This window comes from Engystomops pustulosus, chromosome 7 (assembly GCF_040894005.1).
Source record: "Engystomops pustulosus chromosome 7, aEngPut4.maternal, whole genome shotgun sequence".
NCBI classification, from domain to species: domain Eukaryota; kingdom Metazoa; phylum Chordata; class Amphibia; order Anura; family Leptodactylidae; genus Engystomops; species Engystomops pustulosus.
This window is the reverse complement of record NC_092417.1, coordinates 40,996,064-41,019,533: the sequence shown is the minus strand read 5'-3', so window position 1 is coordinate 41,019,533 and position 23,470 is coordinate 40,996,064. Positions and strand designations below refer to the sequence as shown.

At 45.0% G+C, this 23,470-nt stretch overlaps 2 protein-coding genes across 2 annotated transcripts in view; one reads left to right on the top strand and one right to left on the bottom strand.

Moving 5' to 3' along the window:
• Positions 1–4,999, top strand: part of EIF2AK4 (eukaryotic translation initiation factor 2 alpha kinase 4) — a 34,921-nt gene extending 29,922 nt beyond the window's left edge. The window contains exons 34-38 of the mRNA XM_072115569.1: positions 1,650–1,747; positions 1,848–1,916; positions 2,916–2,960; positions 3,130–3,245; positions 4,423–4,999. Coding sequence (XP_071971670.1) covers positions 1,650–1,747; positions 1,848–1,916; positions 2,916–2,960; positions 3,130–3,245; positions 4,423–4,480 — 386 coding nt within the window. The 3' untranslated portion in view covers positions 4,481–4,999. The remainder of the gene's footprint in view (positions 1–1,649; positions 1,748–1,847; positions 1,917–2,915; positions 2,961–3,129; positions 3,246–4,422) is intronic.
• Positions 5,000–7,253: 2,254 nt separating this feature from the next.
• On the bottom strand, positions 7,254–21,868 carry FNTB (farnesyltransferase, CAAX box, subunit beta). The gene is made up of 12 exons (XM_072115568.1): positions 21,674–21,868; positions 17,143–17,207; positions 15,619–15,691; positions 15,178–15,269; positions 14,529–14,675; positions 13,713–13,796; positions 12,858–12,944; positions 12,339–12,468; positions 11,118–11,250; positions 9,845–9,956; positions 8,292–8,406; positions 7,254–7,583 (listed from the first exon to the last, which is right to left on the bottom strand). Exons 1-12 carry the CDS (start codon positions 21,773–21,775, stop codon positions 7,488–7,490), a joined length of 1,236 nt encoding a protein of 411 aa, XP_071971669.1. The 5' UTR covers positions 21,776–21,868; the 3' UTR covers positions 7,254–7,487.
• Between the last annotated feature and the right edge of the window lie 1,602 nt (positions 21,869–23,470).

Genomic DNA, 23,470 nt, shown 5'->3' with positions numbered 1-23,470 from the left:
TATTACACACAGTGTAAGTATGGCGCTGCACATAGTGTGTTACACACAGAGTAAGTATGGCGCTGCACATAGTGTGTTACACACAGAGTAAGTATGGCGCTGCACATAGTGTGTTACACACAGAGTAAGTATGGCGCTGCACATTGTGTGTTACACACAGTGTAAGTATGGCGCTGCACATAGTGTGTTACACACAGTGTAAGTATATAGAGCTATGTAACTGGTAGCTCCTTGCCATGTAGGACTGCAGTCACATTAGTCTCCGTGGTGAATGCAGCCATTGTTGTGGACACTAGATGTGGATAATGAGGCTCATTCTTCCCTATGATTCATGTAGATCACATGCCGATTACTTGTTTTTCTATTGTTTTTACCTTAAGAAAAATAGCACCACTGTCCTTAGCCCTAAAGCTAGAATACAGCTGTTACACTGAGGGGCTGGAGTGGAGCCTGAGCAGCCGTCTATACAATTTTCTCATATATACGTTCTGTATCAATTCTTCTCTGATTGCTCATTCTTTAGGAAGCTTCATGGTTTACCTTCTGTGGACCAACACCGGTTCTTGGTCATGTGACACGGATGCACGGCTCGTTATATCAGACTGCTCTGATTACTGTAATGAGCCGTGCACCTGTGTGATATCACATGACCAGGTATATAATGAGCCGTGCACCTGTGTGACATCACATGACCCGGGATATAACAAGCCGCGCACCTGTGTGACATCCCATGACCAAGGATATAACAAACTGTGCACCTGTGTGACATCTCATGACCAGGGATATGACAAGGCATGCACCTGTGTGACATCACATGATCCGGGAGATAACGAGCCGCGCACCTGTGTGACATCACATGACCAGGAATATAACGAGCCGTGCACCTGTGTGACATCACATAACCAGGGATGTAACGAGTTGTGCACCTGTGTGACATCACATGACCAGGAATATAACGAGCCGTGCACCTGTATGACATCACATGACCAGGAATATAACGAGCCGTGCACCTGTGTGACATCGCATAACCAGGGATGTAACGAGTTGTGCACCTGTGTGATCTCACATAACCAGGGATGTAACGAGTCGCCCACCTGTGTGACATCACATGACCAGGGATATAACGAGCCGCGCATCTGTGTGACATCACATCACTAGGGATATAACGAGCCGCGCATCTGTGTGACATCACATGACCAGGGACCGATTTTTGTCCACAGGAAGTAAACAATGCAGCTTCTTATAGAATGACAGCAAGCAGAGATCTAGAAAACTGTGAGGAATTGTAATAGAAAGTATATTGGAAAATTGTATTCGTTTCATTGACCAGACCATAATATTTTCTAAAATGGGATCACCCCTATAAATATTGGGGCGAAGATGGACATTGGGAATAATTCTAATGCAGATTATTTATTATCATCACTATTATGGAATTGAAGGGAGCCCTGTTCACTAGATAAATACAGGTTCTGGAGGTGCAACCCACAGCATGTGTAAACTAGGAATACCCCTTCAATTCACTAGGGGCAATCGCTCCAAGGTTTTTAGGATTTCACCTCGGTGTCTTATTTTTTTCTTGTACTGAATATGAGTTTTTCGTGTGTTTCCTATGAAATGCTCTGAATACATGGCCTCTTCTCTGATAGGTCAATGTGAGCAGCACAGCAGCGCCGTCACCCCAAGCGTCAGCGTTGTTGCCCCAGAAAAGTTGTCTGCTAGTGGAAGACGCAGATATGAAGCTCAGGTAAGAAAGATGATGAAAAAGATTGTGAAAAGTCTCAAAAATGAAAGACAAAGACAAGCCAAAAGTTTGCTGCATTGTGTATTCTATGTTCTCTCTCTAGGTACTTTCCAAACTTCAGGCTCCTATTACAAACTTCCAACAAAGACACACAGAAATAGAAATTTTGGCAGTAAGTAAACCCTATGTGTGTATACATTAAGGTGCGATCAAGCTGAATGGATTATCTATTGTTACAGTGACTGGAACGTGTGTGGATATGTTAGAATAGACATGGGATTTGTATCACTATTACTACTGGCTCTATTCAGTCAAGTACATGAGGCTTTTTAATGAAGAAAACCAACATGTTTTTTCAGGCTCTGGAAAACCCCTTTAAAGGGGGACAGAGAGGTATTATTTACTGGTGACAGGTCATCCAGTAGATGGCAACAACTTTTTTTTTTAATCAAATTTCCGGGTGATTTTGTTAGAGAAATCTGACCTATATTAATGTTTACCAGGCTCCCTGCCAGCACCCGCAGCCAAGTCCTGAGGGTTGTGCATTTCAAATAATAATGTCCGCCTGATCATTGCTTAATCGATGCTCTGTGTGCCCCACTCATTGATATGCAGCTAAACCCCCTCCCACATCATCCTCGTCTTCCACCTCCTCCTAATGATGTCGGCTCACCACAATGAGCCTTGTATCTGCTCTCTTGCATGTGTCGCTTACCTGCGCATTGCTGCTAGAGAGTGAGGAGGTTCGTAGCTCACTACAGAGTTTGCCTACCTCCATTGCCTCACTGTCTAGCAACGGGGCACATAGGGTCACAAATTATGCAATGATCAGGCGGACGTTACTATAAGAAATGCACAACCCTCAGGACATAGCTGCGGGTGCTGGCAGGGAGCCAGGTAAAGTTAAATATTGCATATTTCTCTAACAAAGTCACCCAGAAATTTGATAAAAATGTAATTGCTATGTACTGCACAGTGTCTATAGGAATCTGTCACCAGTGAAAAGATACTCATCTGGTGACAGGTTCCCATTGAGGGATAATAACCGTTTGTAGTAAGTCTCCGCAGTCACATCTGTCCATTAGATCCATACAAATGGCGATCGTCTGCACCAGACAGAAACCTAAGTCTTGTGTCCAGCTTTATTCTACAGACTTTATTATTTTTGTAGGTTGATCTGCCAAAAGAAACCATACAAAATTTACTATCATTGGAGGTAAGTAGTTGTGCAACCTGTAAGTATGTCATCCACTACAGATGGAGCACAAGCTTCTCCAGACATTACAATTATTTTTCCCTTTGCAAAACCCCCACACCAAGTCAGAGAGGGATATGAGGTGGGGCGCATCAATAATTTCATCTTTTTTAACTTTTTTTCGTAATAGTTTGGAGACGATCAAACATTTAACGCATCAGTGAAGCAGCTCATGTCCAAATTGCCAAAACAGAGATACCTGAAGCAGATCTTTGATGAAATTTACACTATAAAGATGGAGAAGAGGTGAGTATCACTGCAGTGCATGTTCCCTACTTATCTACTGATCAGAGGTTGAAATAATCACAGCTTCTTGCGCACTCCAAGAAATTTTGATTATTTTTGCAGGCCCTCCCCTATAATGAAAGGATAGGTGGATGTGTCTCAACCTCTACCAGTTTCTAAAGTGGGGGTCAAAATGGTAAAACATCTGTCTTTTTATACAATCGTTCCATTTTTGCAGGCCTGGTCCACCAGTGTTAGTAGCAGCTGCTACTATGTGAAGAACAGCATATTAGGTGTTACTGTCACCACACTGGTAGACTTGCTATAGAACTGCATTTAATAATCGTGATGCAGCCCCTGAGCAGTGGTGGGTGACCGCTGGTAACTAGGGTGCTAGGGCTTGTACAAGGGAAGGTAATGGCTCAATGAAATCTGTGCTTTTGCCTGTATTCCTTAAGCTACATTCACACAAACATATGCGGCCCAGCAGGCATACATTCGCCACGATGGAGAGGAACAGTGGTGACCCCTCCCCTCTCCATTGCGATGCACGGCACCGTAACACGGGGAAAGATAGAACACGTTCTATCTTTTCCCCATGTACGGAGTGGTGCGGTACTGCACATATGCTGCACTGTATCGCTCCGTATATACTTCCCTTTGGTCGTGTGAATATAGCCTTAGGCTTACACGAACAGCGCAATATGGTGACACATGTGGCTCCGTACACGAGGAGAAGATAGGACATGTCCAATCTTTCCCTGTGTGCACAGCCGAACGCGGTGAATCTCCTCTCTAGCGCGCCAGGCAGGTATATGTGTGAATTTGCAGTTATGATGAACAGTTCCCTGGTTATACACATTATATTCTGTGATGCTAGGAGTCCCTGCCTCCCCACTGGGCAACTGTCTGGTACTGAAAACAGGGTAAGCACAAATGACAGATGTGTGATGGCTGCAGAGACTCCTTGCATCATAGATCACGGTGGTGGTTGTAGTCCTGCTCTTCCCAGGTCAGCGTTCAGTTTGGGAAATCCAAAATATCCCCCGTTGCACCTACAAATACAGAAGTAATTAGAAGACTTTTTTCTTTTGGTGTGTGGGATACAACAGAAACGCTCTGTAGTTGTCCTGTAGAGTACAGTACATGTCTACCTTACTGCACAGAGCGTGTACTTACCCCTCTTCCCTCTCTCCAGGGTGCCGGTACTCGTGCTGTACAGTTATCGGGATGATTACTACAAGATTCTCTTCTAAGCCGCCTCCACCCTGATGGATGTGCAATCTTACCTTACAGTATTCTCACCCGAGGATCTTCCTGACCCCCCATTACACATGGGACCAGCTGACCCCCGATGTCCGTAGTAGGGGCAGAGTGTGGTCCCCGCTCTGCTTATACTGTGAACGCTGGCCTAGGGATGGAGAACTTGCTATGGATTGCTGCTTTTCTTTTGTAGAACAACACAGGAATGTTATTGTTTTGTATTATTTTATATACATTCCTATTAGACACCAGATCTCTGCCTGAATATGGATAATTTGGCAAGACAATCCCTAGGAACAATGGTCGTCTACTCTCACCAAGGATTTTAATGGATTTTTTTTAGGATGTACATAAACCAAAACACAATTGGTGAGTTTCAGGAAATAAATGCAAACTCCAAAAAAAAAAAACCCTCCATTGCACATTTGCTATATAATCATAAGACAGACCAGTAAGTGCCAAATCTAAGGGATGTTTCTTCTACTTTACAATAAAGTCATTCTACAATTCTCTGAGTCTCTGTTGGTAGGACGATCACAAAAGCAAAAGACAATTTATTCTTGGCAGAATTTAAAGAGACCCTTTCACATTGTACAGCGTCCTATCTGCAGGCAGCATGTTATAGAGCAACATTACAGAAGCTTCTTACCATCACATAGTGGCCCACTATGAGGTGCAGTTTGCCTGTGTTGTGAGCAGGGGGGACGCCATATTTTTGTGCACCTTTAACATGGGGTGTGCGAAACACTTCTGTTGGACACTGCTGATAAATGTGGCGCATGGTCCAACTGAGTGTCGGAAAGCCCATTTCAGTGTAGAATTTAGTGTTGCATTGGGCATAGTGCAGCCGTGACACCAATGTGGACACTTTATAAATACCTGTGCAAGGAGTTTGCACTGAAAAAAAAAATGTCCAAAGTCAGATAGAAAAATGGCGCAGGGGCTTTTACATAAGGCAGACTTATAAGACTGGACTGCGGCTCTGCCATGTACATAAGGTAAGGAAAGGACTCTGACCCCTTTTCATTTTTCACTCTTTGGTTTCATTGCAGCCAATTGTTCGGATCAAAAATTAGTTTGCTCATTAATTAATATAGACTCTGCTCTCATCGTGATAGAAAAAAACCCCCAAAACAAATCCTGAAATATCACATGGCCATAAGCATTCAGACCCTTTGCTCAGTATCCTCTGCCTCTTCCCTCAGGTTGGATGGTGAACATTGGTGGAAGCCATTTTCAAGTCATGAATGGTCAGAGATGTTCTGAATCCTCTGCTTTGTTATTTTAGCTGTGTGCTTTGGTTCCTTAGCTCTGTCTTCATCAGATCAGAGAATCTTATTTCTCATAGTCTGGGAGACCTTCATGTGTTTATGTACACTGTATGCGGCTTCCATATGTCTAGCACAGAGGAGAGGCTTCCATCAGCAGACTCTGCCATAATGTTGGTGGAGGGCTGCAGTGAAAATTCTGTCTCTGAGCTCCTTGGGAAGTTCCTTAGACCTCATGATTCTCTGACATGCGCTATGAGCCTTTACTAATCAAGGCCAAATCAGTTTCATTAAACACAGCTGGACTCCAATGAAAGAAGAACCATCTCAAGGAGGATCAGAAGGAAATGGAGAGCATGCAAGTTAAATTTGAGTGTCACAGCAAAGGTCTGAAAACTTGTGACCATTTGATATTTCAGTTTGTTAAATTAGCAAAAATATCTAAATTTCAGTTTTTCCTGTCAACATGGGGCACAGAGTGAACATTAATGATCTTACCAATTGGCTGCAATGAGTTAAACAATTTAGAGGGGTCTGAATACTTTCCATAGCCATCTCTCCTGTTTACTTCACTACTAGTATCATCACAAAACTTATGACCAACCAGGAACAGGTTCATAAGATACAACATAACAGTGTAACTTGTAAGATTTAGGTAACAGTCATATGTATAACATCACAGACTTAGAGAGTGCCATGCCTCCATCAGGAACCGGCTGTCTGTGCCTCAGCCAATCCAAGTGCATAGGGTGACAATACTAATGCACTTCAAGACAGGAGTACTGGAAAGAAATAGGGTTTGGAAAGAAATGTATAGAACTGAGTGTAAGGTATTTATAAAATCATAAAACATGGTACAATAAGTAGAGAGAGGATTTCTCATAGTGGTGCAATCTGGTTACACATTGGGCACTAAAATGGTGTCCTATGTAGAAATGGGATTTTTCACTATTACTTTTAGAAAGCACATGTGGAGTTTAAATGCTCACATTACCCCTTGATAAATTTCTTGAGGGTGTATTTTCCAAAATAGGGGCACTATCCTTGTATAATCTGTCCTCTAGAAGCCCAGTGTCCCCTCTGTTCCTTTCAGAGCACCACTCAGCGCCCTAATAGTAGTTTCCAAACACGTGGGGTATTTCCAAATTCAGGAGAAATTGCATAACCAACTGTGGGGTGCAATTTTTCCATTACTACATTGTTAAATAAAACAAACATTTGGGTGCCAAGATATTCCTAGTTTAATCCAAATGCTAATGAGGTAGTTGGTGCACCCAAGGCATTGCTATTATTGTCTGGACCCCTACCCTGGCCCCATGTTTCACAAGACAGGTCTCACTATCTGACAGGAGAGTCCAGGCAGGAATAGCAGTGCTCCGGGTGCTGAGCACATATCTCAGTTCTTCAGTATCTCTGCCTTCCTATCTACTATCTGTGTAGGGTAACATCACTGTGATTCCCAGCAGACGTCGTGGAATAAATCATAGACCAGGAGCCGTACGATTTGCTAAGGTTTAATACACGTTAATAGAAAAACAAACAAAAAGTCTCTTGTAGAAGACCAGGACTCTGCCCCTGAGCGGCTCCCTGCTCCACCACATAAGTGCTTAGTTGCAAGCGATGCAAGTAAAAGTCTTGATATGTCACAGCCCTTATAGGATACAAGATGGCTTCCTCCAGGTGGTCTCTCAGAGCACACATAGTAAGGGCAGGGGGATGCATCGTGTAATAGTTACTCTTTCATCTCTGGGATCTCTTTCTGCATGAAATGTAGGACCGCGCAGGCCACCTTATCAGGGACAATGTTATACACCGGATGTGTAGGTTTCTGTAAGACAATATAGAAGAGTATAAATCAGCAGTGTATACACACATTATCTGTTCTGGTGGATTGGTAAGTTTTTTATGCTGCCCTGTATTCTTAGTATATGGAATCACATACTGTAAGGAGGCTGCTCTCCCCATGAATACAGTAGGCTCATAACCACAAGTACAATTTATTTTTTTGTTTTGTGCCAAATGACACAAAACAATTGTCCTTTCCTAAGGGCAGTATGGTAAAACAAACAGATCCACATTAAAGGGAACCTGTCATCCAGAAAATCAACTTTGAAGTGAGATGTAAATTGGTTGTATAAGGTTAAGGAGGAGGAAAGTTCAACGCTGAAGTCAAGTTGGGGAGCTCTGAACGTCTCCTCCTCCATCATATAACTCAGAGATCTGGTTAGTGATGCGTCTTGGTGCAGGACCATCAATTACAGCGAAGGAGCTATCTGAGGAAGAGAGAGCTTGACTTCAGTGTTGAACTCTCCGCCTCCGTGACTTTATACAACCAATAAAAGCGAATGCCACCACACTAGGTCATGAAAGAAAAAACTAGATGGTGCAACGCTGCTTGACAATATTCTGGTAGTGGTTTTATTAGGTCAAATACGGATGACAGGTTCCCTTTAAAGACATAAAAATCAATCCAACCAGGACCTAGTAATAGATCCATTCTAACCTCATCATACATGCAATGACCACTCCTACTCACCAAAGTGTTCTCAGGGACTCCTACAATAGTTTCATGAAGAATTTCCCCACTACCAAAATGTTGTGCTATAGAGAGTCCACTCAGACAGTAGCAGGTATGATAGAAGTCCCGCGATCTACAAATACACACCATGCCATAAAAGAAGGTTAAAAATAAATTCCACATTTACACGCATGATAAATCCTCTGACACTTCATCTGTTGTGAAGCTACACCCCCCAGCATGCACCTCTGCATGGCAGGTACCACAGGAGTAGTTCCACAATATATGGAGTGGTGAAGGTTGCTGACTATCCCTTATAACAAAGCACTCTGTTTTCTTTACACCGATTTACTTAAAGGGGCTGGCCAGGACAACCTAATGGCCTAACCATAGGATAGGACTAGTAACCAGGAGTCTCGTCTGTTGATGACCAGGCTATAAATGATCATTTTTGACTAATCTCTTTAAAAGAGAGTGTACCAGTAGGCTGCACCTGAAGAGCTGGTTTATCATACCGTTGTGCGTTTTGTTAGTAGCAGCAGGGATTGTGGAAAATGGATTTATATTTCAGGATTGTAGCTGCACTTGAAAGCACTGCATGAATGTCCTCACACTGCTTGGCTGTGAGACTTCTGTCTCCACAGGTTCTCCATTATAGTAGTAGCTGGCAAACTGCTTCAACTTTGGCCCCAAGTTCTGCACATGGATTTTAATACTATGCAAATTTCAGAGGAGCTTATTGATTAATGGGGCAGTCTCCCTGGAATTTCACCTACACAGACGGGCACAGCAGGGTTGTCTGTTATCACCGTTACTACTTGCCCTAGCTATAGAGACCGATGCCTTTATCCATGGGATTAGAGCCACCATTCTTCTAAAAAAAGACTTGGCGTCCTCTGTTCCAGTCATGGAGGCAGGTAGCAGCCGTATACAATCTGTACACCCTACCTCCTTGGTTACACTGATAACCCAATCCCCCTCATTATTGAGAGAGACATTGTAACTCTGAAGAGAATTCAGAGGTTGAGTTCTCTTCACATAGTCAGATCTCTCTCAACCCCCACCTTCCTGAGGGAGGAGTTTATGATGTAGCAGTGCTGAGTTACACACAGCCACTGTCTCCCTCTCTCTCAATGTTCCAGCAAGAGATTGTGTACCACTTCCTGCTACCCGTGAGGGTGAAATTAAAGGGAGCTGTATATTGGCAGACTGTCGACAAGTCCTAGTTCTATCCCAGCAGCATGGTGGTAGTGGCAACAGAGAGACAGGGCAGTGCAGCAATATATCTGCATATGCAGGACTCCATTACTAATCACTGGATTCAGGTGAGTTGCATATTAGTTTATAAACTGATTCTTTTACCATTAAAGCCAAGCAGAGAAACCATTTAGGGATGAGCACAATGCCTTTCAGTATTTATTTTGGTGGGTTAATCTGCATGACAGGTCTTCTTTAAGGGCACAAAAGAAAACCTTGAGCTGAAGATGAATCTATTCAGCTCAAACCAGGCCTTTCCTGTAATAATAGCAATGAACATATAATAAATGGTGAAACATCATGGCAGAACTTACTTGCCAGGTTTATCAAGTAAGCCACCGCTGGGACACTGGCAGCACAACAGGATGTATTCTTGCAGCGCTTTTTGGTCAAACATCCAGTTAGTGAGGCTGAGGGCCGGGTCTCCTGCAGGATCAGATCATCAGCGTTAGAAGCATTACATGCCATGTGCAGTACCCTCTACCTCCTACAATGGGTGAATACATGTCGATTCATCGCCATAAACACATTTAGAATAGAGTTTTACTATTCCTCTGAAGAACATATCGGGATGCATGAGCCCATGTATTATTCAGTAGTGTATATGTGCAGCTTACTGGGAACTACAGATCCTGTGAGGGGTTTATTTAAAGGTCAGACTCATACTTAGACCCCCGCTGTGACTAATGCAATATTTAGATAAGAATTACACCTCATCCATAAGGCAATTTACACTGCAGTGATGAGCAGCATTGCATTTCCTAAAGTTGGAAGGAGCATAGAACCAGCTACAACCTAACACAAAGGGATATATTTGCAAGTTTGTTTTTTTTTGTTTTTTTTTTTTAAAGAGGAGATTGTATAATTTTTTTGCTGTGTAACTATGGCGAGGCATAATGCCACAAAGAAGATGTAAAGTGCATTGCAAAGCGTAAGGTGATCTTTTCCTTAACCCGATGCAAGACATAAGAAAATAAAGGTGGTTGTATTTGCAGCAGGTGACCCATGCACACAGACTTTGCTACAATATACGATACAATTAATGTATACCCGATCTTACAGTTCTCATATACACAGATATGACAATTGACTTGATTTAAAATGTTTCTTTCAATCAACAAGATGAGTGAAATTTCTGTAAATCATCTATTCCAGCTCCTGCGGTGGTTGTCAATCCCAGTATATAAGAGCTCAGGAATTATAGCAATCAGCTCACCACCATAGAGAAGCCTGAGGAGTAAAAGTTCCTTGAGGCTCCATTCACATGTCCGTGTGTACAAACAGGAGCCGCAAACTGCCTGCCCTCTGCTTGAGGAGCGACGCGATCGTGGCTTGGACATGGTGTGGTGTGGTGAGACAGCACCACGTCCATGCATAATGCACCACTATGGTGGCCATGAGCTTCTGACTTTCTGCTGGTAGGTAGCTCACAGGCGCCATATCGGGGCGAGTTAATGGACCCTAAGATGGCAGATTTGCCACTCAGGACTCCGGTAAAGATGGGCCACGATCTTTGTAAAGCCTGTGCACTCATGTAATAGAAAATTGTAGCAAAAATTGGAATCAATTAAAATATTTTATCATTACCTTCAGCGTGTAACGTCCTATGGATGAGTGGCATTAGGCCCGCCTGCCAAAAGGAGTAGCAGCCGTCCACCAGCTTATTGCAGCGGCCCTGAAATCCACCTTCAAATCTCATCTGTCTGAATGCGACCCATCGCTTATAGAAAGAGGAGAAATATCACATACTTATAAATTGTCAAACCAAATAGATCAAATTTTCTCTAAAAAAAAAAAACAAAAACAAACAAATACACACCACATGTATTATCACTTATACATCATTTGTATTATGAATATTAATGTACAGACACTGTTTGTAAAACTGAGGGAGGTGTACAAAGCTAAAATGGGATTTTGGTTTTTGGGGACTATAGAGATGACATTCATAACACAGTGGATTTCCTGTGAGAATCAAGACAAGGCAGCATTAGCAGAGAGTTACACAACGCCTCGGCCCTTTCATCACATTATGACTAAGATCTATCACGTAAAGCATAATTGCAGGTTATAAAATTGGGAACAGATGGCAAGAGGTCACTTCTATACTTGGATTGCAACAACAACAAAACCCATAACGCCAAGTCAACAAGTGTGTGTAATAGATGCGGTAATACACGTCCGCCCAGACACATAGGACACCTGGTTGTTGCATCTTCTAGTGTATATTGCTTGTAGACATATAAAGATTCCTTAAAAAAAAAAAAAAAAAAAAAGAGGGTTTCCTGTGCTTTGATTTTGAGCTCTATCAAATAACTGGCCTCCTCGCTCCAGGGGACAACACGAGAAGTGAAGTCACCTGGAAAAACGGAAGTGACATCCATATCCAAGGAGGTCAGGCACAGAGATGAAACCGGAAATACTGGAGTGAGGCAAGTACAGGCAGTCCCCGGGCTACATACAAGATCGGTTCTGTAGGTTTGTTCCCAAGTTGAATTTGTATGCAAATCAGAACTGTATATTGTATCATTGTAACCCCAGCCAAAATTTTTTTTGGACTCTGTGACAATCGGATTTTAAAAATGTTGGGTTGCCATAAGAATCCGGAATAACAATAATTCTTAATTACAAACACCTCTGATAACTGTTTATTGTAGCCTTAAGCTAAAGTACAGTAATTTAACAATATCCAGAGGTCAGTTTGTAACTAGGAGTCGTCTGTAAGTGGGGTGTTCTTAAGTCGGGGACCAACTTTCTGCTCTGGCCTCATAAAGAACACACACAATAACATTAGAAGACATGACTTACCAGCAAACTCTTCATATCCAACAGATGAACTCTCTTTAAAATGACCAGAGCAGCTAAACCACAAAACGTGTAGCCGCCATGCGCTTCCATGCCCGGGACACCACCAATGCCACCTTCCCAAAATTGGCATCTAGAGCAAGAAATAGTTAAATGTCCATAAAAGATATGGGGCAAATGAACTCTAAAAAAAGCAGAAATTGTGGACTTGTTGGCTTCTAATCAGCCATGGCCTCTCCTGCTAGTAATAACCTTGCTGTAAAGGCATCTATTGGCATCTACGAATAATGTGGGGCAGATAAAATACAGTACAACCTCCAAGAGGTGAACAATCAAAACTACACTAAATGTGGTCTTCTCGAACATTTCGCCCAGTACATATACGTATAAAATCCAGTCTTGATAAAGTGACTTTTTAGAACGGCTTCAGTGAATGTCTACTAGGTCATTGATATTATGCAAGCAAGACAAGTCAAAGTCATATTGAATAAGCCAAAAGGTGAAAAAGAATGATGTCCAAACCTGGCGATCCATTCCGCGGTGCCATCAAACAGCTTGGGAGTGATGATATTGGTGAGGGAAGCCACGGAGGCGGCACAATAAGCACTTCTAATTGAGAAACAATAATAAATCTAAGTGTCAATTACAATATTTGTGTGGATTTACATGAGGAGTAACCACAACATAACACAGTGATAGTAAAGTAGATGTATATGGCGTTAGAGATAAATACTTAAAAGTGTAACTTTTTCTTCCTTTCTCATACTTCAATAGTTCTTGGGATGTAGAACAAGTTTGTCTATTATCTTGATCACCTATGTGCAGCAGTTTCTTTGCTATCCTCCTCAGTTTAGCCTGGCTCTGCAGTAGCTATGTCTCCTGGTTGTGCAGATTTCTCTCATCGGTCTATAGAGTGTTTACAGACACTGACTAACATAGGGGAGGGGCTGCTGCTCCATCCTCACACAGTGACAGTGCTGTGTGTGTGTAGGAGAGTGAACACAATATGGACATCGTTCTGTTTTTAAAGGGGGAAATCACATAGCCCAGTGGTGGCAAACCTATGGTACAGATGCCAGAGGTGGCACTCAGAGCCCTCGCTATGGGCACCCACGCCATCACCCCACCGCAGAGTTCGCCAGACTGGACTCAAGGCCTCTTGCAGTCCCAGGACCCTAGAAGGAAGCTACAAGGATAACCAAAGCCTTTTGCAAGCATGCGACAGCAGGGAGTAATAAGTTACTGTTTAAATTGTCGCATTGGCACTTTGAGAAAAATATGTGGGTTTTGGGTGTAGTTTGGGCACCCTGCATCTAAAAGATTTACCATCACTGACATACACCCATTTTAATGCTAGTTAAAAATGAAATAACTGACCTGACATCCACTTCTCCACCCACGTGCATGTTGAACGAGCCATCTGGTTGTTTTAAGGCGTACAAAAATTGCAGAAGAGTCTCCCTGCCAGACAGAGGAACAACAAAATATTAAGGGAACTGAAGACAATCACATTAACTTGTAAAGACATATAATATGAAGAATCTCAAGATGTCAGAGCAGTCTACTACACCTCACAGAGCTGCAAACAATCGCTTCTATTTGTTCGTTATTGGGTTGCTTAAATGGATGTGTCTGGTACTGAAGCTCAGCTCTATACTTGTAAATGGTGCTTCGTTGCAATACCAGACAGCCCAGAAATGCTGTGGCTCTATGTCTGTAGCAAAACCCCAATGTTTTACTAATCTCACATCCCTGAACATAATCTCTCCATACGCTGCACACACTGCTGTGATGCCTGCCCTCAAAGTGAATACAGATCCATCAATACGAAACAGAAAAATTATTTCCCGCACTCCAAACTATATAATATAAAAACTGCATGGGAAGGGCCATACGTGTGTGCACTCTGTTAAAATAATCTTTTATTCCATCATAAAGCAATTATACAGTCTTTTGGAGTTGCTAGTAATTTTTTGCATCGTACTACTAGCACCAGCTTCAGGGCATAATTTAGCAGGTGTGCCAAGTTACAAATCTGTTTGCTGTACAGATTCATCTCTGGTTCAAAAATTTGCTAATAAATATTATAAGAATCTGTCCTATGGTTTCCCCTTCAGACACTAGAAAAACGTATGAAAAGATGACCATTTACTAGCGGTAATGATGCCACATCTCTGCAGGGGTCGTACATACCTATTAATTACATTGTAGGCCTCTTCCGTCCCAATGGTGCAAAGAGCATTGACAGCTGCATAGGTGGGAGCAAGGTGAGGCTGCTGACTGGGACCTCCAGCAAAACCACCATTCGGACCCTGGCATCGTGCTAGAAACTGGCAGACACTAGGGAACACAAAAACATATGATAACATTTCAAGAGACACTTTAATCATAGCCCAAAACGGAAACTTGCTGCATGCTTGCTTGTGCAATATTGTGGTATCTATGTGTATGAAGCCTTGTCCAATAATGAAGCAATGGTAGCAATGTTATGGCCTCACACCCCCCCCCCCCCACCCAAGGGTGGTAAGAAATGATGATCTGCCCATGGAACCATTTACTGTAAGCAATTGTGATTCACATGCACCAATTCCATTTAGATCCTTCTAATGGCACGGATAGTCAGACAGGTATGGACTATTAAAGCTTTTATGATATGTAGCAGAATTGCTGCAAAAATTGAGTGTACAAATGAGTTTTCATTGTGGTTGTTTCCAATTTAACATTTCCTTCAGAGAACAGAGGAATTATATCTTATACCAATTCTGCTGCATGTGACAAGGCTCTACCAGAGGCTGTTCAGTACACGCAGCGTATAGGAAGAGAAGGACAATAAGACAATCACCTCGATGCCACAGATTCAGGGATGGGTTCATCTAGTAAGGTAAGACTATGGACGATCCAGTAACATAGCCAGGGGCGGCTGGCGTCTAGGCACTAGAAAATAAAAAGGAGATAAATTATATGGAGGAGACAGATTATAACTTCCATATAGACCTGCCATATTCACAGACTTTGAAATGTGATATACTACAGTCTTAATGAGGCCTTAGAGGGAATCTCAGCAGTTGCAGGCAGCTCTGGAAAGGGCTCTGGGCGGGTCTATCAGCCTAAAGAGCTTTCTGCTCTCTGTACTGTGCCGCTCCACAGCCCCTCCCCTCTGATAAGGGGAGGGGGAATTTGGTTGGATACTTACAGCAGTCACTCAGAGCAGAGGGGAGGAGCTGTGGTACAGTCAAAAGCCAGACTACAATGCAGGATTCATATTTCTTTTCGTTCTCTTTACCTCATAGGATTCAGATAGATGCTGTAAGCCTTTTCGCAGATAGTGTGAATGGAGCTCTCTCTGTAGCACAAGCCTGAAACAAAGAAAAAGTAAAAAATAGTAGAAAATAAAGTAAAGGGGAGAAACATTGCTGTAACTATATCTCAATAAATTGTAATATTGAAAGATCCCCTCATTATAGAGCTATAGTCCAGTGTCCCAAACCACTATACACGTGCAGTATTACTTATCCTTACCTACAGAGGAGTGTGATGGGCTATATCTCAAGTGTTGGTGCACAGTCCAGACATCAGGCATGACCCGAATATTGGATCTATAGAATCATTATTATGGGTCAGTGGCCCCATGGTAAAAATGGAAATTTACCTACAACATGGACATCTGAATGAGGCCTTAAAGGGAACCTATTATCAGAAGCTGTCCTAATTAACTATTACAGTATGTTGTCAACCAGATGAACAGCTTTTCAATCATGTTTCTCTCATGTTCCAGTGTGGTGGCATCAACAAGAAAATCAACTTTGAAGTCAGGTATTAACTGGTTGCATAAAGTCAGGGAGGCAGAGAGAGTAACACTGAAGTCAAGCTCTCCTCACCTCTGAACACCTCCTCCCTTGTGATTGACATCATGCTCCAGACTTCAGGAGATCTGGACAAAGGACAATCTACAAACTAAAGTTAAGGGAACATTCTGAGGAAGGGAGAGCTTGACTTCAGTGTTAAAAACTCCTCCTCCTTGACTTCATAAAAGCAATTTACATTTCACTTCAAAGTTAAATTTTTTGCATGATGCCACCTCACCGGGACATGAAAGAGACATGATCCAGAAGCCGCTCAGCTGCTTGATAACATACTGTTAGTGGTTTATTTGGCTAATTTATGATGTCAGGTTCCCTTTAAAGGGATGTACCAACTATTTAAGCTCATCATTATCCACAAGACAGAGGATAAGAAGGTGGTCAGTGGAGGGTCCAACTGCTGGGATCCTAAACGGTGACAATCAGACCACCAGAAACCCAAAGAACGTGGCTCTCGTTCTCACTGATAAGTGAAGTGGCAGAACAAGCCTCTGATCTGAACCTCCATTCAACATTTGAAATTGCAGAGCACAGCGCTTGGATGCTCTTATTGCTGGAGATAGCCGAGTGCCGTGCTTAGCAACATCCGACATTCTCTTACAATTGAAAAATAAAACACATTCTTGTCATATGCAAACTAGCTGAGAAGTGTCACAGTCTAGTAATCTAAGGATATAGAGAGGCTGGAGGGAAAGGGTCTTTTCAGATGCAGCTCCTAAGCAACGAGAATCAGGTTTCTGGTGTCTTTTTAAAGAGCAGAATATCTGACATCAGGCAGACTGCAAATAAATAAGCAAATAGGATCTTTAACTTTATAAAATATAATCAGTCATGGTATGGAAATTGAAATAATAAAGGACTGCAGATAGGCCTCATCAGATCATCAGAAGAGGGGACAAAAACAGCTATTGGATTGGGAAGGTAAAAATACAAATTATATTACTCACGGAAAGTCTGAGAGATGATCTCGTACTGTAGCGTATATCGAGCCCACTGCCGTCTCTACTTTTTTCTGTAACGTAAAAAATAAAGAAAATTGTCTTGTAGGGTTATTTTGATATACAGTGCTTATTACATAGTTATGCCACTGATGCCCAACAAGATAGTCTCAAATACTGGGACCTGCTGGCAGGAGGACCCAAGACCTTCATACACCTTCTTATACAAAAGGGAAGTACATGGGGAGTGCAAGAAGAACGGGGGGACCGGGCAAACCTCACACAAATATCAGCACCCGTTTATAGGTTGTATGTGATATAACAACTTTCTCACATTTATTTCAACATACCAAATATAAACCACGGAAAAGTGTGACCCCCAAATCATCATTGGGGGCACAGGTACAAAGCTGTGGAAATCATCAGAACAGCTGAGAAGAGGAGATTTGCCCAGATTACCCCAGTTACGTTTCTGCCTGTTTCGCGTGGTTAAGGAGGTGTGGAGACATATTTTGTGCGCAGCAAAGTGGCGGAGAGTAGACCAAAAGAAATTTGGTCTGGCAGGGGACAGAATTTCGTGCTCGAGTAGTGAACTTCCATTGGCAAAGACTTGCAGGGTAATCCGTTTTAGAAAAGCGGCGGAGGCAAAATTAATAGTCATCTCCTCTCCGATGTTCACTTATTTGGCGCTACGGACAGAAATTAGTCTCGGCACCAGAAATGTGTCTGCTGAGCAACACAAAAATAAATACATACAGCTAGTCAGAAAGCAAGTCAGCGGAGATTACCACACTTTAGAGAAATCTTCCCCATTGGGTTTACAAAACGCATGCAGTGATGCCACGTGTGAACGCACCCTAACAGACATGCAGAGAAAAAGCCCCGTGCATCCTCTATGCATGTCTACAGATCACTGGTAACACTCATCGAATGGGCTGATAACATAAGATCACCGCTACATGTCATCTGTATATAACAACAGGGAGAACATATTGTGCTCCCTGCTAAGTTCTGCCCATGGTTAAAATTAATGGAAGAAACAAAAAACTCCTGGCTGCACCAGCTCCTAAGCTGCTTCTACTCATTACTGAGCGAGGGAGCTGAATATTTATCACCAGGTGAGATTTCAGTTTTTCTTGTTTAATAAATTAGCTAAAATATTTACATTTCAGTTTTTTTCCTTTGTCAAGATGGGGGCAGAGTGCACATTAATGAGCAAAAAATAATAATGTTTTTGATCTTACCAACTGACTGCAATGAAAGAGTCAACGAAAGAGCGATAAAGGGGTCTAATACCTTCAGTATCTACAGTGGGTACGGGGGGGGGGGGGGTGTCCCCTCTGGCAGAAACTACTCTTTTAGTTTCTTATGCCCTGTTTTTTTATTAAAAAAATGCTTAAAATTATGCAAATGAGCCCAAGGAGCTCCAGGCTCAATTAACAGCTATGGAGCCCCTCGGGCTCATTCACATCTTTTTTTTTGGCGAATTGAGCACAGAAATTACCATGTTCATGAAAATTTAAGATTTCCCTGCTTTCAGGCTTCTGTTACAGTGTGGAGTTTAGATGTAACCCAGGCTCTGTATAGTCAGCCTGTCAGGAGCACAGATCATTCACCAGGAGTCTCCCCCCAAAAAGTACCCAGCACCCATGCACTCTGCATCATGTAATGGGTTACTGTACGCTGCAGATCATCACGTAGGTCAGTGATGGCTAACCTATGGCACTGGTGCCAGAGGTGGCACTCGGAGCCCTTTCTGTGGGCACTCAGGCCATCACCAGAGATGACTCCCGGTATCTCCTGCAGTCCCAGACAGCCCAGGACTTGCTGTGCACAGAGCCATTTTAAAGTGACAGCTCTACCTGGGACTATTTTCTGCTTTATTGGTGTCCTCAGGTGCTGGTATAAATGAAAACTGTGACAGAGAAGGGAGTATAAATCACAAATTAAATTTCTGTGTTGGCACTTTGCAATAAATAAGTGGGTCTTTGTTGTTGTTTGGGCACTCGGTCTCTAAAAGGTTTGCCATCACTGACGTAGGTTTTATGTCAGGACTTAATGACATTTTATTGTGCGTGTTTATTGAACATTTGCAACATTTATTAACAAGTCACATTCACGTCAGGAGACAAATTTACCATTAAAAAGGAAGAAACTTTATTGTTTTATGATGAAAATCACGAGACAACTGCCCTGCACAGCCAACACGGCTCCTGACAGGAGGTGAGGAGGGGGGGGGGGGGGATAGTCCCTGTCCTGACAGGAGGTGAGGAGGGGGGGGGGGGAAGGGGGATAGTCCCTGTCCTGACAGGAGGTGAGGAGGGGGGGGGGGGGGATAGTCCCTGTCCTGACAGGAGGTGAGGAGGAGGGGGGGGGATAGTCCCTGTCCTGACAGGAGGTGAGGAGGAGGGGGGGGGGATAGTCCCTGTCCTGACAGGAGGTGAGGAGGGGGGGGGGGGGGGATAGTCCCTGTCCTGACAGGAGCTGAGGAGGAGGGGGGGGGGATAGTCCCTGTCCTGACAGGAGGTGAGGAGGAGGGGGGGGGGGGATAGTCCCTGTCCTGACAGGAGGTGAGGAGGAGGGGGGGGGGATAGTCCCTGTCCTGACAGGAGGTGAGGAGGAGGGGGGGGGGGATAGTCCCTGTCCTGACAGGAGGTGAGGAGGAGGGGGGGGGGGATAGTCCCTGTCCTGACAGGAGGTGAGGAGGAGGGGGGGGGGGGATAGTCCCTGTCCTGACAGGAGCTGAGGAGGGGGGGGGATAGTCCCTGTCCTGACAGGAGGTGAGGAGGTGGGGGGGATAGTCCCTGTCCTGACAGGAGGTGAGGAGGGGGGGGATAGTCCCTGTCCTGACAGGAGGTGAGGAGGGGGGGGGGAGGGGGGATAGTCCCTGTCCTGACAGGAGGTGAGGAGGGGGGGGGATAGTCCCTGTCCTGACAGGAGGTGAGGAGGGGGGGGGATAGTCCCTGTCCTGACAGGAGGTGAGGAGGGGGGGGGATAGTCCCTGTCCTGACAGGAGGTGAGGAGGGGGGGGGATAGTCCCTGTCCTGACAGGAGGTGAGGAGGGGGGGGATAGTCCCTGTCCTGACAGGAGGTGAGGAGGGGGGGGGATAGTCCCTGTCCTGACAGGAGGTGAGGAGGGGGGGGGATAGTCCCTGTCCTGACAGGAGGTGAGGAGGGGGGGGATAGTCCCTGTCCTGACAGGAGGTGAGGAGGGGGGGGGATAGTCCCTGTCCTGACAGGAGGTGAGGAGGGGGGGGATAGTCCCTGTCCTGACAGGAGGTGAGGAGGGGGGGGATAGTCCCTGTCCTGACAGGAGGTGAGGAGGGGGGGGGGATAGTCCCTGTCCTGACAGGAGGTGAGGAGGGGGGGGGGATAGTCCCTGTCCTGACAGGAGGTGAGGAGGGGGGGGGGATAGTCCCTGTCCTGACAGGAGGTGAGGAGGGGGGGGGGGGATAGTCCCTGTCCTGACAGGAGGTGAGGAGGGGGGGGGGATAGTCCCTGTCCTGACAGGAGGTGAGGAGGGGGGGGGATAGTCCCTGTCCTGACAGGAGGTGAGGAGGGGGGGGGGATAGTCCCTGTCCTGACAGGAGGTGAGGAGGGGGGGGGGATAGTCCCTGTCCTGACAGGAGGTGAGGAGGGGGGGGGGATAGTCCCTGTCCTGACAGGAGGTGAGGAGGGGGGGAGGGGGGGGATAGTCCCTGTCCTGACAGGAGCTGAGGAGGGGGGGGGTAGTCCCTGTCCTGACAGGAGCTGAGGAGGGGGGGGGATAGTCCCTGTCCTGACAGGAGCTGAGGAGGGGGGGGGGGGTAGTCCCTGTCCTGACAGGAGCTGAGGAGGGGGGGGGGATAGTCCCTGTCCTGACAGGAGCTGAGGAGGGGGGGGGGATAGTCCCTGTCCTGACAGGAGGTGAGGAGGGGGGAATAGTCCCTGTCCTGACAGGAGGTGAGGAGGGGGGGGGGGGAATAGTCCCTGTCCTGACAGGAGGTGAGGAGGGGGGGGGGAATAGTCCCCCTGTCCTGACAGGAGGTGAGGAGGGGGGGGGATAGTCCCTGTCCTGACAGGAGGTGAGGAGGGGGGGGGGGAATAGTCCCTGTCCTGACAGGGGGTGAGGAGGGGGGGGGGGATAGTCCCTGTCCTGACAGGAGGTGAGGAGGGGGGAATAGTCGCTGTCCTGACAGGAGGTGAGGAGGGGGGAATAGTCGCTGTCCTGACAGGAGGTGAGGAGGGGGGAATAGTCGCTGTCCTGACAGGAGGTGAGGAGGGGGGGGGGGAATAGTCCCTGTCCTGACAGGAGGTGAGATGGGGGGATAGTCCCTGTCCTGACAGGAGGTGAGATGGGGGGATAGTCCCTGTCCTGACAGGAGGTGAGGAGGGGGGGATAGTCCCTGTCCTGAGGAGGGGGTAGTAGTCACGTACATGAGTTGCAGTCAGGGATAATATTAGGGTCAGGCACACATAGATGTATCTATGAACACATGACATGTGGCGGCGCCTATAAAGTTACACGCTTCCCCATACAGGACTGAGTGGCGCCCCCTACCTGCTCCACAGAGGTCTCGGTGGGCGTGCAGTCATCCTTCAGCCGCTCGGCGGTGTGCTCCTCCCGCGTACACCACAGCGCCTCTTCCCCGGACTCCGCCATCACTGGCAGACTACACGCCCACTGTCTGCAGGTACGGTGGCTCTGCAGGGTATGAACAGGTCAAACAGCGAACACAGCCACGCCCCTCACTTAGCGGGACTGGGGGAAGTCCTGCAGGTTTAGCTTCCAGCGCCACCTAGAGGCCGGATACATCATCGCATCTTGTTTCTGTTTGGGAGTTTTATCCATTATATTACATTCTTGTTATCAGTGAATAGCAATTAGAAAGGACATGACCTCAGGCAGCTCCGCGGTCAATTCTAATTTATCAAATTACAAAGAGAAGAAGCCAATTGTCACAGGCAGAGGCTTAGCTGCAAGGATCCAAAGCCAAGTCTATACCTGGCCCCCTAATTGTTATACATTCCCTTTAGAACTGGTCTGATCCCTGTACTCTGCACCCCCTGTAAGTGATGAGTCCAGGTTTATCTACACTTTCATTTAGCTTCTGAACATTCACTAGTATCTGACACATGAGATGAGAGATGATGAGATCCAAGAGATGGATATAAAACACAATGGGGCACATTTACTAAGGGCCCGATTCGCGTTTTCCCGACGTATTACCCGAATATTTCCGATTTGCGCCGATTGTACCTGAATTGCCCAGGGATTTTGGCGCACGCGATCGTATTGTGGCGCATCGGCACCGGCATGCACGCAACAGAAATCGGGGGGCGTGGCCGAACGAAAACCCAACGGATTTGGAAAAACCGCCGCATTTAAAAAAGGAAATTGTGTCGCGGAGCTTGCACTCACCTTCATCCAGGATAGGATGGTGAAGTTCAGTGCATTTCAGGGAACTTCAGCGCAGCAGCGCCACCTGGTGGACATCGGAGGAACTGCCTTGATGAATCCCGGCCGGACCCGAATCCACCGCAGAGAACGCGCCGCTGGATCGCGAACGGACCGGGTAAGTAAATCTGCCCCAATGACACTCTCAGCTCTGTTACCTCACCTAATCAATTAACCCCATAAGGACGCAGGGTTTTTCATTTTTACGTGTACAGACCTGTGTGAGGGCTTATTTTGTGCATAACAAATTTTACCTTCCCGTAATGTTATTTATTTTAACATGCCGTGCACTGCGAAGCTGAAAAAAAATTCCAAATGTGGAAAAATTGAAAAAAAAAAACCTGCACGTGCGTCACGTTCTTGTGGGCTGTTTTTTCGACTTTGACTGTGCACTCAAAATAACACCTCAGCTTTATTCTTTGGTTCGGTGCGATCGCTGTGATACCAAATTTATACAGGTTTTATTGTGTTTTAATACATTTTCAAAAATTAAATGAATGTGTACAAAAAAGAAAAAAATTTTTTGCCATCTTCTGAAGCTAATAACTTTTTCATACTTTGGCGCACGGAGATGTGTGAGGTGTCATTTTTTGCGAAATGAGCCAACGTTTTTATTGCTATCATTCTGAGGTCTGTGCGACATTTTGATCATTTTTTATTTCATTTTTTATGTGATGTAAAAAGGTGTAAAAGTCGCATTTCGGACATTTGGGCGCCATTTCCTGTATCGGAGGTAACCGCCGCCCGTAACCGTTTTTATATTTTGATAGATCGGGCATTTTGGGACGCGGCGATACCTAATATGTTTGTGATTTTTACTGTTTATTATGTTTTATATCAGTTCTAGGGAAAGGGGGGTGATTTGAATTTTTAATATTTTATTAATTTTTTTTATTTTTT

Coding starts and splice junctions, on each gene's coding strand:
- FNTB (XM_072115568.1), bottom strand. CDS start 21,775: ATGGCGGAGTCCGGGGAAGAGGCGCTGTGGTGTACGCGGGAGGAGCAC. Junction 17,208..21,673: donor CCGAGACCTCTGTGGAGCAG/GTAGGGGGCGCC, acceptor TTTACGTTACAG/AAAAAAGTAGAGACGGCAGT. Junction 13,797..14,528: donor GCCTACAATGTAATTAATAG/GTATGTACGACC, acceptor TCTGTCTGGCAG/GGAGACTCTTCTGCAATTTT.